General features: G+C 45.7%; 1 protein-coding gene across 1 annotated transcript; it reads right to left on the bottom strand.

Moving 5' to 3' along the window:
• Positions 1–1,426: 1,426 nt before the first annotated feature.
• Positions 1,427–13,864, bottom strand: LOC120849247 (adipocyte plasma membrane-associated protein). Its single transcript, XM_040221428.3, has 8 exons — positions 13,476–13,864; positions 13,145–13,257; positions 12,935–13,024; positions 10,228–10,344; positions 9,102–9,273; positions 5,177–5,311; positions 3,086–3,359; positions 1,427–2,379 (listed from the first exon to the last, which is right to left on the bottom strand). Exons 1-8 carry the CDS (start codon positions 13,586–13,588, stop codon positions 2,182–2,184), a joined length of 1,212 nt encoding a protein of 403 aa, XP_040077362.2. The 5' UTR covers positions 13,589–13,864; the 3' UTR covers positions 1,427–2,181.
• Positions 13,865–14,588: the final 724 nt, after the last annotated feature.

Below are 14,588 nucleotides of genomic sequence, written 5' to 3' on the forward strand. Positions count from 1 at the left end.
GTGGCCGTTGGTCCACTTTGACCGTATGCTAGCATTGTGCAAGCAGGCCGTAGGCCCCCTAGCTCAAAATCGACACAACTCACACAAGAACCAAGCGCACTTCATTCCCACTCCATTTCGTACAAAAGGCATGCAATTCCATTCTCATTCCATTCCTGGGTCGCAGAAGGGCGGAATCTTTCCTACTCCCGAGAGGCAACTCTGCAACACTGCTCCGTTGCCCTTATTGGCTGCAGGATGTGTTAGTCAGGGTACGTTTCAGTAGCTGTTAATGCACCACACAATGTACTGTACTTAGGTTGCCAGTCAAGACCCCCTTTCTAGAATTGAGGTGTTTGCATATTTGTGCTAACTAAGGCTACTTCACGCATTTCCAGACGAGCGACAGACTGCATTGCACTAGCTTGCGATTGCTTACAAGTTAACAATCTGGCTCCAACACAAATGCCCGAGCCATCCTTTAGCAGCTGGTCCCCCTCTACAAGAGCAATGTGGAGTGCAAGTTTGCCTGCTTCTTCAGCAGGGATTGAGGAGACGTCGGTACACCGAGCTTCGACTGGAAAAATAGTGCATAGACCTCAAGGCAAGGCTTTGATGGAAGGATAGCAGACTAACCGCTATCCTTCCATCAGTCAACCTGAGCTTGGCGTTTAAACATCAGTGTGACCCCTACGAAAAAGCAGACAAACTTGCACTCCGCATAGGGTTCTGCCATATTGCGCGATCAATTGATCATTGTTGAATGAATCACCAAGATGTGGAATTTTGGCATTTATGCTTACATGCTTAAACCGAATTTTAAGAGCATGATGTGTGCAAGGAAGACAAGCAATTCCATACATGCAGCAGTTTCATTGCATGGATTGTCCAGTTCTTATGCTGTAACCACCTCCCAAGGCTCTTTCATACTTCTTGCCCGTGTCCACGACTAGAGCTAAAGCACATGACGCTGGTCCTGGAAGGTAAGGCCATTCCATGGTTGCTGGCAAGATATTGGCCACTGGGAAGATCCGAAGCTTGTGAACGCTGAAAGCGGTAATGACCGATTAGGGATGCAATATATTCTGGTTTGCTTTCCATGATGAGGAATTTCGGCAGGAGTGTAGGGGGGGAGATCAATTGATATTCACTATCTTATTTTAAGATATAACAACACATGGCATAACTTTCTACTGCACAACCATGGAAGTTTTAATGATGTCAAAACACTGTGCATACCGCTGTTGCAGCAGAGCTTCATGTGCAAGTGGGAAACCATTTTTGCAGTGCTATTGCAACGAGAAAATCTCGGAAAAAAGTTGCACCATGTGAAGCCAGCCTGAAAGAGATCTGCAATCTGCTCTGTCAACTTGCACGTTTTTCCCGCAGGCAGCAGCAGACGACCCGTGCGAAAACCCGTGCGCCGAATTCAAGGGGGAGTCCCAACAAAGGTTCAACATTTTATTATGCATTTTCAGTATAAACATTTTTACACGTATATGAGCAATGTGGTCAAAGTAATGAATGCATGCCCTCCTCCCTTCTGAATTTTGATGGGAAGCTGACCCCCAAGATGTCCGCAACGAGAAAATTTGCTCCGACGACACTCTTGGGCAGCCCGGCACCAAGGTTTGGGCAGTTGCTTGTTGTTCCACCCTTTGCCACAGTTAAGGTAATATAGAGTGCAGCTCCAGCGGACCCAACGCTGTAAAATGAGCCGAAAATAATCGGCACCTGCGCATAGAAAACTCAAACTTTCACCGCATATACAATAAGCAGGTCAGTTTTACCTTGTGTAATTTCAAGGTGTGGTTCCCCCGCAAAAAATGAGAGCAACAAACTTGCCAAAGCCAACATCGCGTGCATTCATAAACAATCAAGTCAGCGATGCCATCTGCCAACAGTGCAGCGAGCAGACGACAGAGTGTCTCGTCTGCTCGCTACGCCCGTCGGTAGATGATACCACGAGTTAAAAACGTCGCTAGCTCGATCATCTGCAGATGCGCCCGACATTGGCAAGTTTGTTGCTCTCCTTTTTTTTATAGGAAGAGAACTGCCCCTTGAAATTGCATGACATGAAACTGACCTGTTCATTGCACATCCAGTGAAAGTTTCGAGCTTTCTGTGTGCAGGCGCCGATATTTCCAGCTCGCCTTGCGGCGTCTTATCCACCGGAGTCGCTCCATACTATGTGCTGCACCGTTAAAGCTTGACGCGTCCAAGGAAAGGGTTCCGATAGGAGCCCAGGTAAAGGTGTCCCTCGTGCTCCAGCGCCTCGGAGAGCATGTGGATCTTGTGCTGGGGAGAGTGCAGGCTGCGCACGATGTGGCCGCCGGCGTCCAACTCCGCCACCAGGCCGTACTTCGGGTAGGAGCCATACAACACCCAGCCGTTCTCCAGCTGGAATGGAAAACAATGATGGGGTCATGTCAACGACATGCGACCGACACACTCCAATCGAAGGCACATTGGTCAACGACATGCTTTCGGTGAAACTCCGACATGCTTTCGTCCAAAGTCAGCTTCAGGTTAAGAAAAGTAGGACAAGCCGGTTCTCGTGGCTTCATCGTCCAACTCTTCTCTCCAGCGTTCGTCCTGATAAGGTGGAAAGAGCGGGGGGGCTTTGTAGGAGGAGCGTGTCCTGCATTTCTCGACCTGCAACAGGCCGATGCGCTTCGACTAATGTTTGAGAAAAGCACGTAATTCGTACGGTGAACTCGGCTGTAATCGCCGACAAGGTGAGAACGGGAGGGGAGGAGCACCAATTGTCCCACCCCCAGTGCAAGTCTCCTACCTTTGAGAATGCTTCAACAATTCGTGCACCTCAAGCGCGTGCGCACGCAGCCGAAGCATGGTGGAAGGCGGCCGTTTAAAAGACACAACATGCCACTCTCATTCCGTCAGTGACTATAACCCACACTCTCAATCTCCAACATGCAAGTAGCCAACTCGAGCCAAGCACCTAAAATTCATAACTGAAACTCGGGTAACTCATACCTCAACCTTCGACGCGTTTTCGGCCGACTCGTGCAATTAACACAAAAAGCCTCCACAATCTTGTTGGTGAAAAGCCGGACGTTAACGTCGCCGGAAGGACCCCGTTCACCTGAGCACCGAGGTCCTTGAGGGCGGGAGAAGGGTAGAACCGGTCAGCGTACTTGACCGCCGCGCCGAGCAGGTAGACAAAGCGTATGGTGGCCTTCTTGACAAGAGGGTACCGGGCCACCAGGTCGAAGATGTTGGTGCTGTCATTACCGCGTCCCGTGGCGAAGGCCACCCAGTAGCCGCCGCGCTTGCTGGGTCGGATGTTGTCTGGCTCTCCCGGCAAGTTGTCGGCAAACACCTCTGTCTGGCCCTTCCTGGCTCCGCCCAGGTGGTGCCTGGTGGGCGCGGGTAAAGCAACGATTGACAGCAACGCCCGTGGCATCGGCACTTTCAGCACAGTGTGTGGGACACGGTCTCCGAGAAAAGTGAAACAGAAGGCCGCAGAAAGTGCAACACATACCTACTCCAGAGGACAGTCTGTACAGAAGAGTGGGAAATTGAAAGGAGAAAACAAAATTCTAAACGCTCCCAAAGCGAAATCGAATCAACGACCCCGTGATTATAAGCTTGACATTCTACCACCGTGCCAATTAAAGGGTAAGCACAAAGCCAGCCAGGTTTCTCTGTACCATGACGGTCTTTACTACATATTTGAACGCAAATGCCGGCATTTGCGTTTAAAACGGTTTATGGGAACAAGCAAAGCATATCCAAGACGTGCCCACCATCACTTACAAAAGGACAGAGTTTGTAATAAAATAACATGCTATAACCACTAGCACAAGCCTCAAGAATGTCGTGGAAACATATTCTTTGTATGTATATTGACTCGATCTGTAGGCTCAAGATGAATTGAGCACTTTTTTAAGGGCCCCTATCTGATGCCAATGCAACAGTTACTAGTCCCTGTTGAAGATTAAGAAAAGCAGGACAAGCTGCCCCCCAAAGCCTTACAGTCTTTCCACTATACTGTCTAATCTTGTTAAATCAAACTCTCTTAATTCAAACTTGCGGATAATTCGAACTAACATGAAGGTCCCATCCTATGCGTCTCTATGGGAGAAGACTCCCGGTAATTCAAACTTTGCTTTATTCAAACAAATTTTTGGTCCCCCTCGAGTTTGAATTAACGAGATTCGACTGTAGCAGGGCAATCACTGGAGGAGGAGAGTCCTTCCTAGCCTTCACTTGGCTCCTCTCCAGCCTTTACTCTGCCAAAGTGGCCAAAGTGTAGGGCTTTGAGGGAAGAGCCTGCCCTGCTTTTTCTTGACCTGCAACAGGGTATACTTTGTTTGCAATGCCTGTGCCACTCAACAAACACCCAATTTTTTTAGTTGCATATGCTCACAAGCCATTAAGGCTAATGCTCCACTGGCAGAGTTCCCGAGTCTCCTAAGAAACTAGATGTTAGTCAAGCTTTGGATGGTCCTTCGGTCCAGAGGATTTGCAGTTGACAGGCTATGAACGCCCCAGAAGGAAAGGGTCCAAGAACCTACACGGCGAACAAGCCGCCCAAAACGCGTGTCTCCGAGCACGACAGGGGAGGCGTGAAAATAAGAAATGAAGTTCCGCCCCTGCAGGCGGAGTTTGTTTTACCGTGGGTAGCTAACATATTGGCTGCGAGTTCTACAGCTTGTTTTAGTGCATTGGGCATTGGGTAGCGTGCCCCTTGAGGTGGTTTCTCTTTCCTCTCTCAGGGGCAGAGTCCTCGTACGTAACGAACTGACGAATTCCCGACAGCTGTAGAAAAGGCAAGGCAGCCGTTGTTGCTCCGACCAGCAAATTACATCGTGTTTCAGCAATTTCTATACTTCAATACGAGCTCAGTGTCGTGATACCACCCTACCTGTGTTCGAGGAGCAGACGCTTGCTGTGTAGGCTACGTGTTGGACGCGGTGAGTTTCCAGCACTTCATGCAATTCCATCCGGTCAATGCGCCCCAAACGAAGATACGAGGTGCGACGATTTGATTCCCAGAATGTCCACAGCATAACGCTGGGAGAGTGAGCTGGAGAAACATCTTCGAGCAAGTCCAGACACATGTTCCAACTTGCACTATCTCCAATGCAAACAACTAAAACGCATCTCTTTGAGCACGAAAAGGGGAGGTGCAAAAAGGCGAGAGGATCAAACAGAGAGGAAGAGGTCGTACCTGAGCACCCTCCGTGTGCCAAGCTCACAGACCAGCAGGCTTTGCTTGTCTTGGGAGAGCTGCACTCCGTTGGGGAGCCGGAGGTTCTTCATCAGCACTGTGGTTTTCCGGGTCTTGGTATCAAACTTCAGCACCCTTTTTGTAGGGGGGGAGAGAGAGAAGATAATTAGGTAAAGGTGTTTCATAATTAAGTCCTTTATTCACTTTTTACTTCTGTCCATTTGAAAAGGGGAGGTAAAGACAAAAGAACTTTGGGTGCTGCGTGACGCACCTTTTTCGGAGAAAGAGGAAGATTAACGGTAATAGGGAGTTTTAGTAGACTGTTTTACCAGCTCCAACAACTATCCGCAATAGTGCTACGATGTGTGCGCAAAGACACCGGGAGAGTATCATACACAATATCAGAGCAATCTACTAAAACCCCCAATGCACTTGTTAACACTTGTTTGAATGCTTGCTATAGTTACTTTAGGGGGATCTCTATGGAGTAAACGTGCACTTAATTTGAAGTTTGGCTTAACTCCTGAAATGAAAAGACGTTTTTCGTGGATTCCAGATCTTTGTTGGTCGTTATAACGATTTGCGTCCATATCTGACGGGTTCTAGTAGTTCTTCAGTCTGGTATTCAAAATATTTAGGTAGGCAAACCCTCCACATTCACACGTTGCCTCACCCCTCTTTTTGTGGGCTGTACACACTTTGCATGTCCGCACCAAGTTCTCTTCCTCTTTTCAGTTGGTGAGAGGTGCTGTGGGATGTGTTCCAATTTAATACCGGCATACCATAAACGACTTAATTTTGGTGAGGACCTATTTTTCCCAACTTTTTTGACCTCCAAGAATATAGCAAACATTTGACCTTGTGAACATATATCATTCCACGGTAAAGGATGTATAACACGCCACTTCAAATCGCAAAATTTATTGCCTGCAAAAAAAGAACTCCCAAAGACATTGGTGGCCACCAATGTCACTTGACGGAGATTTAAAAAGGGTCGAGTGGCCTCGATCGTATCACACTCTTACTTAGATTCAAATTTACCGGAGGAAAAATTGTGATATTATACCGGGTAACTGCAAAGAAAAAAAAGTTTTTTTTTTTTTAAACAGCCTAATTGGGATAAGCATCTCACAAAACAAATCTTCCGCAAAAACAAAATTTTTAGAAATATTTACGTTGCACGACGTAATTTAGTCGAAGTCACAACCTCTCCACATTTGAAACACCCGCTCTTTCGACCCGCGCTTAGGAAAAGTATGCCCCGCCCCTCACTCTTGGATTTGCTCTTGGATTGACTTGGCTGCGGAGTATGCAAAGTCTCGACTTCCGGCGTGTCTTGTCGTCTTGTCGAATGTCGCACATCGCGCGGGGCGGGTGGGGGGAACGGGGGGAAGGTTTCGCCGATGTACACTGGAACCTAGAGCCGGTTTACTTTCGCAGCTTTTGTTTGGTCGGAGAAAATCTGGCAACAACGCACATTCAACATGGTGCCAGTACTGCTTTAGTTTGACAGGGTGCGAGAAGCTTCGCGGTTCGCGAGCACATGTAGCGGAGACATGACCCAAGAAGTGCCCCTGTGATGTCCCCGGAAGACGGAAAGTATCATTCGTAATCGTCGTGTGTGCTTTGAAAGCGAAGGGAGTCACAGAGTCCACGAGTGCGCAACCACAAGCCAAAGTTCACGACAGCACTGCGCTGACTTCGGCAATCTCGTTCTGTTTGGTGCAACACGGCGATGCGACGAAGAACTGAAACGTTTGTGGTGTGTGGTGCGGGGCTTGGAATTAGAAACCCACACTAACAAAGAGGGCAAATTGGATGTTGTGGGGTTGAGGCTCAACGGGTTCAGCGCCGTCGTCATCAGCTGATCCGGTCCAGCTGGTCCGGGAGGACGCAGCGAGTGTTTTTAAAAGTAAATCTTCCTTCGTTTCGTTTCAAAATATAAAAGGTTCCCGATGCATACCGTGAGTGAAAAGCTGCGGGGCGATTTCAACAAAATTACGTCAATTTAATTGATCAATGGACTCGGGGGTTCTTGTCCTAAATCTGCCACTTTTATGCTTTGTGTTGTTAGACTTGAAGTAGATGATTCGGTCCAGCAAACGACCGGTTATACAGAATTTCAGGGAAACGTAAGTCACCACCGATATTTTCCTGTAAGTCTCATGAGAGTTTGTTGCGCTCATCATGCCGTGTGAATAAATTTGGGCAAGATTTCCTCCCTGCCACAGATGCATGAACTGAGACCGTTTTTTACGGAGTGAATTAACATAGTGCCTTCGTTTGCGTTCGCATCATGCCAGTCGTTTGCGTCTCTCCAGCAAAACGAATAAGATGATCTACAAGGGCGTAATCACAAGCCAAGATTTGCGATAACAGTACACATTCAATTCAAACAACTTTACGTAAGATGGTTCGGAGCCAAGAAAAAAAAAAAAATCTGTACTCTAACGCAGGATTTGGACGTTCGAAAGCTTTTGCAGACAGCTGTGATGTAATAACCTGGCTATGCCAGGTTTTTTTACGTAACAGCTGCGTCTTGGTTGCGGACGTTCGGTGCACCCGGTGCGAATTTCGAAGGCCTCCAGAGCGAAATGAAGAGGACATACCTGGACACTTTTGTTGCTACGCGAACGTCCTCCAGCCAAATAGCATTCAGACTGTAATCTTTCGGGGCGACATGGCTGCTGGAAGACTCGCTTCCGCAATCACTCATCTGGGAGCACTTCACAGAGCAACAGTGCTGTTTTACAGGAGCTGACATCTCCAAAAAATTGGCATTTGTACGTGCAAAAAAAAAAAAAAAAAGCGCTTAGAAAGCAAAGAGGGAAACAAAAGTAACAAACCGCGCTATGAAAGCCAAAACCCCGCGTCGCTTCCTACCACCCTCACCTGCGACAGCTGCTAAACACACACTGCTTCACTTCAGCAAGTCTCACTCAAGCACCTGGGTCAACACGAAACACTGATCACTTCGGCAAAACAGCTAGTGGAGGTAGGCAAGATAGGCGGGAGCAGAGCCTTTAGGCGGCCATGAAAGAACGGCGAAGTTTTGTTTGTTATGGTACGAATCCAAACGGAAGTGCCCGTCTTGGAAACATTTTGTAAAAAATAATAACTGATTACATGGGTTATTCTTTAAACGTAAAAATATGCCGCTCAAAAGGAAATTACCACATATAACTAGGGTTTAACAACCAAGATCTGAGATGTCAATCAAACTTTTAGCCAATGAGAAGTATAGCAGCCAATTGGGGCTAAACGTCACGCAACACCAACTTTGTGGCGCGCAATTTAAAATGGACGAAATGGCCGCCAACTAAAATCAGTCTCACCCAATAAATATTGCTCTAAAAATTTTTTTTCTCCCGGAAAAATTTAATTTTTTTGCAGTTACTTTTTAAAGGCCCGTTCACACCCTCGCATTACCTATCATACAGATAACGCCAGTGTATTCGCTCATTGCAAGAGATCCCAAAAGGTTTCTTAAGGCATTTGGTCATAAGCAGTCGCAAGTGTGTGAACCAACCTTTATTAATAATATTAATAATAATTGCATCGAGTGCACGTCGAGACAGACGGGAGTTAAAGTCGGCCTCAACGAGCGTGTTGTGTCCTGGCAGTATATGAGAAAAACTGCCGGCCAGGGTCTTTAACGTGCCCCACGCAGTAGCGATACACGACCGCACCCCGGTACGATGTTTGCCCGGATCAAAACGGCAGAGGTGCAAATTGAACCCAGAATTTATGGGTTCCTGCAGTGTTAGCTTTCGCACCAGGTGCTCCGAGCTGTGACGAGCTAACAGACTCTGTCACTGATCTCTCAGCCTTTATTCGTGGCTCTATATATACAAGAAAAAAAAAAAAATTAAACCAATGTCCGATGAAATCGAGAAAGATGGAGAGATAAATGGGGTCCACATACCTCCCGGTGTCCTCGTGTTCCATTATGGTGTAGAGGATCTTGTTAAGCTGCCACTTTCCGCTCGCCTCCGTGATGTAGAGCATGCCCTGGTCATCTATGTCCAGGTCGTCCAGAAAGAGGATGCGCTTGCCCTCTACCTCTGTGCCGGCCGGCAACAGGTGCTGGGCCGCCCCTGCGGAGGAACGCTCAGCCTCACTGCGAGGCCCATGCATATTCTCTCTTTCCGACAAATCCCCCTCACCAAATTTTCCACCGTTTCGACAGACCTTGTAAATTAAGTGCAATTTTATTGTTCACTAGCTATCTCTCATTGCATATCTGTCGAGCATTCTCCTAAATTATGTGCAATTTCGTCATCCATTGTGCCTTATCGAGTATCTACATTATAAATATTGGCTATAAAACAGTGGAGTATGCAATCTGACCGCATTGTTTCTATAAATGATTGGTATATCTGCAGCAGGACCCTCTTCTTCTCTAAGCCAAATATATAGATTCTAGTGTTTTAATAATATATGTTCATCTGGTGACAAGTCTTTTCTTATACAGCTGAGCCTCGATTTAACGAAGTCACCGGGACCCGCTAATTATTTTGTTAAATCGGGAACTTCGTAAAGTCGAGGAAGGGAGACTATACATATAGATATGTTCACTTTCCTGTATCGGGGGGCATTTTTACTATCTTACGCAATCTTCAAAGAGGATGTAATCGAAAATATGCAGATGAATTAGTTGTGCTAATCGACTGGAGTATAGCAGCCGACAAAAGACCAAATTTTCAATGATGCCGAGATTCAAACCTTGAATCTCCGAATTGCCAGTCGGTTACTAGAGACTTAAAGTTTGAATCACAGTGCCACCCAAGGTTTTGTTTTTCGGTGAGGCTTTGGAACTATTATTTCGTCGTATCGGTATGGCTCATTTATTTGCACATTTCGTATTCCCTGCCCCAGAGAACACCCACCCGGGTCCTTGGGAAAAAATAAACGACGACAATCACTACTGACAAGTTCCAAATCTGTCAAAAAAAATTTTGCCTGCTAAACAGAACCACATTTTAACTGTTTTAGAGTTTGAGCTTTTCGCTTTCACCATTCGAAAAAGGAAACGGGATTAACGTGCGTACCAGTGTTGACGTTCACCATGTAGACACCATAGTAGGCGTCGACGACATACAATTTTCCCTCTTTGTCGAAGCGCATGCCCAAGGGTCGACCACAAACCTCCTCTTCCCAGAGTCCCTCTGAAACCAAAGGCAGCACAGTTCTGTCAATTTACGATCCTTTAATCACTTATTCTAGTTTGCCGTATTTTCCGGCGTGAAAGTCATGGATTTTTACCAAAATTTCAGTCGGTGCATCTCGTACAACGGTGCGGAAATTTGCCAAAGGGGTTATATTTTTCGCTCGTTGACAAGAATATTGTAACTTGTCCTCGCTTGTGCGTTTACTGCGATCAAAACACAGATATGCGGGCTTTTCAATGCAGTTATGCTGCACCAAGCCAGGGATTTTTTTTTGGGGGGGGGGGGGGGGGGGGGGGGGCTGAGGTGGCTGGGATGTCTATGACTCGGGGTGCAGAGAAGGGAAGGGGGAGGGGGGTCGAAATGCATGTTCATATTATGAAGTCGGCTGGATTTCAGGGGAGGGGCTGAAGCCCTAGAAGCCCCCACCCTGGCTACGCCCCTGGTATGGCTTATGTACCCACTTTTTTAATTTTAAACATCTGGTTTAGTGGACGTGTGATTTACAGACAAGAAAATACAGTAATACCGTAAAACACCGGAGAAATGCCCACCTCACTTCAACTGAAAACTGGGTCGATCTCGACATGGACGTTTGTCTGGTCAAATCTGACGCTTAACATATTTTTGTGGAATTCCCAAGTTTTGGGAACTGTTAATAGTGGGCGCTTCCACGGTATTTTACGGTATAAAGCTTTTAGGATGAATCGTACAAATGATACAGTCATCAAAAACATCCCAGCACGCGAAAATTCGTGCCAATATTAACTGGCTTAACAGTTTGCTGGAACTGAATTGCACGATACTGCAAGACAGGAGTTACGGACACCAGTTGCGCATGCAGAGAGAGGTTTTAGCCCCCCCACTCCCAAATTGGCTGCACCATTGGTGGAAATAAAGAGCACTGGTCCCTTCCAATAAAAAAAACAAACAAGAGCGGCATTTTGTAGACTCCTTTGTTCCAGTGTATGTAGCACATGCCCTATCTTTTGCGAAACCTAGTGTGCAGCCATAATGAACATTGGCGGCATGCAAACGGCATCAGATCACGTGGCCGCTCGTTTCGGCCAAGAGTTGAGAAAGAAACACTGCCCGTTTTTCTCCAATTTTTTCCCGCAACTGCCGTCGTGTGGAAAGAAAAAGAAATGCCTGTTTTGTGGGCTATTTAAATGTTGAGGATTAGCTCTAAGCGGTGTTTACCGAAAGTGCAAAACTCGCATTTTAATAATATATCGCAAGAGGACTTTGGCTATTAAGTTGTTAAAATACACTATGATTTATGCTCTACAGCTGCTATGCACAAGATACTATGGGAAGAGTAAATGCATTAAATAATTGGCAGTTCAAATAATTGTAGGCATTCAGCTGTGCAGCAAAAAAAAAGAAGATATTCATGCACTTTTTTTTTATCTAAGCAATCCTACCAGCTGCACCTCTGCTAAATGGTATGTTTTGTGCCCATTTAAGTGACGCTCTATAAAGCACAAGATGCTCATTAAGCTGTTGTAATTCATTGTAAATTGGAACCAGGTTAGATAGTTTTTTTTATTTATGTCTTTTCCTGGATTTTGGTGCGTTTTATATGCGAAGTTGTGCTGTACACTGAGTAACTCTTAGCACGAACATGACATTGGTGCTTTCTCGCATTTAACATTAAGTTTTACAGCTTGGGTTAATGCCCCAGTTGAGCACTTTCCATCACACTACCGTAATATCCCGAAAGATAGCCCACTTCATGCGAGAGCAAATTGGGAGGAAATGAAGACTGAGCTAACGTTCAGTGTGCAATCGTGAAAAATTAAAAAAAAAAAGGTATTCGTGTGCGACCTGCCAAACTTGTTTTGACATTGAGGGGCAATGGAGCATAGACAACAGTACTTCCCAGTTAGCAATGTTTGCTCATCTCTTGCCACTAACTAACCCCATTTCGGCCGAGGTCACCACGCGTCGCCAGACCACTGCAATCACTAGAAGTGGGCTATCTTTTGGTGCTCTTAAAAAAATACTGGGAATCGTGTCAAAATCGGGGTGGGCTCTCTTTTGGGGTGGGACATCGTTCGGTATATTACAGTAGCAGTTTGGATGGCGGCCTTCAATTTCCAATTGAGAAAAATAGAAAAAAAAAAAAAGTGATTCCTTGTTTGCTCTAAGAGTTTCGTGCTGTGTACAATATGATAATCTCAAACATAGTGACATATCCGCATTACTGCAATATACAGTGTCCCCCAAAAAAACATTTGCAGTGCTTTTCTCACAGCAAAAATGAAACCATATGCATCAGTCTGCATCCAAATGCGCCATCCGGATACCAGATGCCAAAGTAACCGTTAGCTTATTAAAAATCTATAAATAATAAACCGCAATTTTTTTTAAACTTCCAATGGAAAATGGGGTCCGTTCCCGAAACTTGATGCCAGCATTATTTCCAATTTTCCCATTGAAAGTTTCTGAAAATTGCTTGAAACTTTTAAACGAAAATATGGCAAATGTTCAACAAAGCAATTTACTAAAAACAAAAATATATTTTTTTTTTTTTTTGTAACGGGACGGCCTTGACACGTCGCATGAAGCACGAGGAAAAAGGGCTCACCGCATTTCCTGCCGAGTTTAGCAACAAGCGTGACCTTGCCCCCGGTTATCTTGTAGATCTCTCCGCCCTCCGTTCCCGTGTAAATGCTCCCTGAAATATGATCGCCCAAATACAAAAATTAACATATATGATCCATCTCGGATATCCACTTCACAACGCCGTAAGACACGAAGAGAAGGTAGAAACGCTACAGGTGGTTTTCCATCTTACCTTTGTACACCGCTAGCGATTCCGGACCGCGAAGTTTGTTTTTGAAGAGAAACTCCACTGCATCCAATTTGTTGTTCGGTGCTAGCGGACCCACAAACCCGGGTAAACTTGCCCTGAAATGTTGTCATTATCGCAAGTTCGGTTATCGTGCCATTTTTAGAAGCACAGATATCACGCTACTGAGAGCGACTGCCTTCTCTAGGAACACAAAACGAAAGGCAGCTTGCTGTCGTTATTCGAGCCCTCTCGTAATAATTAACTATAAAAACAATATATAATAATAAAAAGTTTGCTGGTCACACAGTGTCCGTTTACGAGTTCTTCAACTCACGTGTTTGCTTGGGGCTCGAAGTCCAGCGACATTGGAATGAACGGCAACACGAGCAGAAAAAGTGCCAACAGGGTGGCAAGTTTAAAAAGCCCCGTGAAAACTCGCACAACCATGACTGCTTCGTTCCAGTAGCTTCAGTTTTGAAGAGAAGTCCCGCCGCTGTAAAGAAAGCTCCGAGCTAGAGTCCTGCGCAGCCGCGACCTTCAGCTAATCCGGATTAGTGAAAAAAGTAAAACAGCAACATGGCAACACCACCGCGGTAGCAACCGGTTTTTGATGAAGTGAGTGAAACGACGAATCTGCCCGATTTTTGCCGCCCGACTTCGCCCAAGCTGCGCCCGAGCTGCCTGGAGTGCCGGTGGCGCTATCTATGGCTCTGGCGCTATCGATATGTGCATCACGCGCCGCGCGTGGCGGACAAGAAGTGCGCTTGCAGACGACATTTTTTTCATATTTTTCGTCTGCAAGCCGCGCTCGCAAACAAATATATTTTCCACGTAACTTTCACGCACCTTAATTGACTTTACGAGCGGAGATACATACAGCTCGACAGTGAAAATGCCAAATCGCCAGATCATTAGAAAGGAAGGCCCGACCGGTTAGGAGAGGATAGGATCTTCTCCAGGAAACGAGAGGGACGGTTGTTCTCGAGTGACGTTTGCGATACCGAGGATAAAGCGGCACCGCGAAGCGCAGGACAGTCTACTGTCGCTCGCACGCGCTGTTGCGTCCGTCTTTTATCAGTCTTAACGCAGTGCGGCTAAAAATATGGAGTGTTATCCGTGCGAGACACCGGGCTTATCAGACAAAAATCACTCTGGAAGTTTTTTTTTTTTTTTTTTTTTCTACTGATTTTAGCTTAAAAAAAGAAGTGCAAAAATTACATCTTTTTTTTTTTTTTATAAAATTTCCATTTAAAAAAAAAATTAAAGGCGGCATCTAGATGCACATGTAATTACTGTAGTATCAAGAAAAAATAAAAGATAAAATAATAAATAAAAACACCACAATTGTTCTTGGTGAATTTCAACAAATATATGAACATAAACATAAAAAAAAAAGAGAAATCAGGGGTGCTCATAAAATATAGCTAGAGGAAAAAAAGAAAAAGAA

Source organism: Ixodes scapularis, unplaced genomic scaffold (genome assembly GCF_016920785.2).
Source record: "Ixodes scapularis isolate PalLabHiFi unplaced genomic scaffold, ASM1692078v2 PGA_scaffold10__122_contigs__length_95168666, whole genome shotgun sequence".
Taxonomy (NCBI): domain Eukaryota; kingdom Metazoa; phylum Arthropoda; class Arachnida; order Ixodida; family Ixodidae; genus Ixodes; species Ixodes scapularis.

Excerpts from the sequence above, each read along its gene's own strand:
- LOC120849247 (XM_040221428.3), bottom strand. The coding sequence starts at position 13,588 with ATGGTTGTGCGAGTTTTCACGGGGCTTTTTAAACTTGCCACCCTGTTG. Across the intron at positions 9,274-10,227 it reads CATGGTGAACGTCAACACTG|GGGCGGCCCAGCACCTGTTG; the intron begins GTACGCACGTTA and ends GTTCCTCCGCAG. Across the intron at positions 3,360-5,176 it reads GGCACACGGAGGGTGCTCAG|GCACCACCTGGGCGGAGCCA; the intron begins GTACGACCTCTT and ends CGCGCCCACCAG.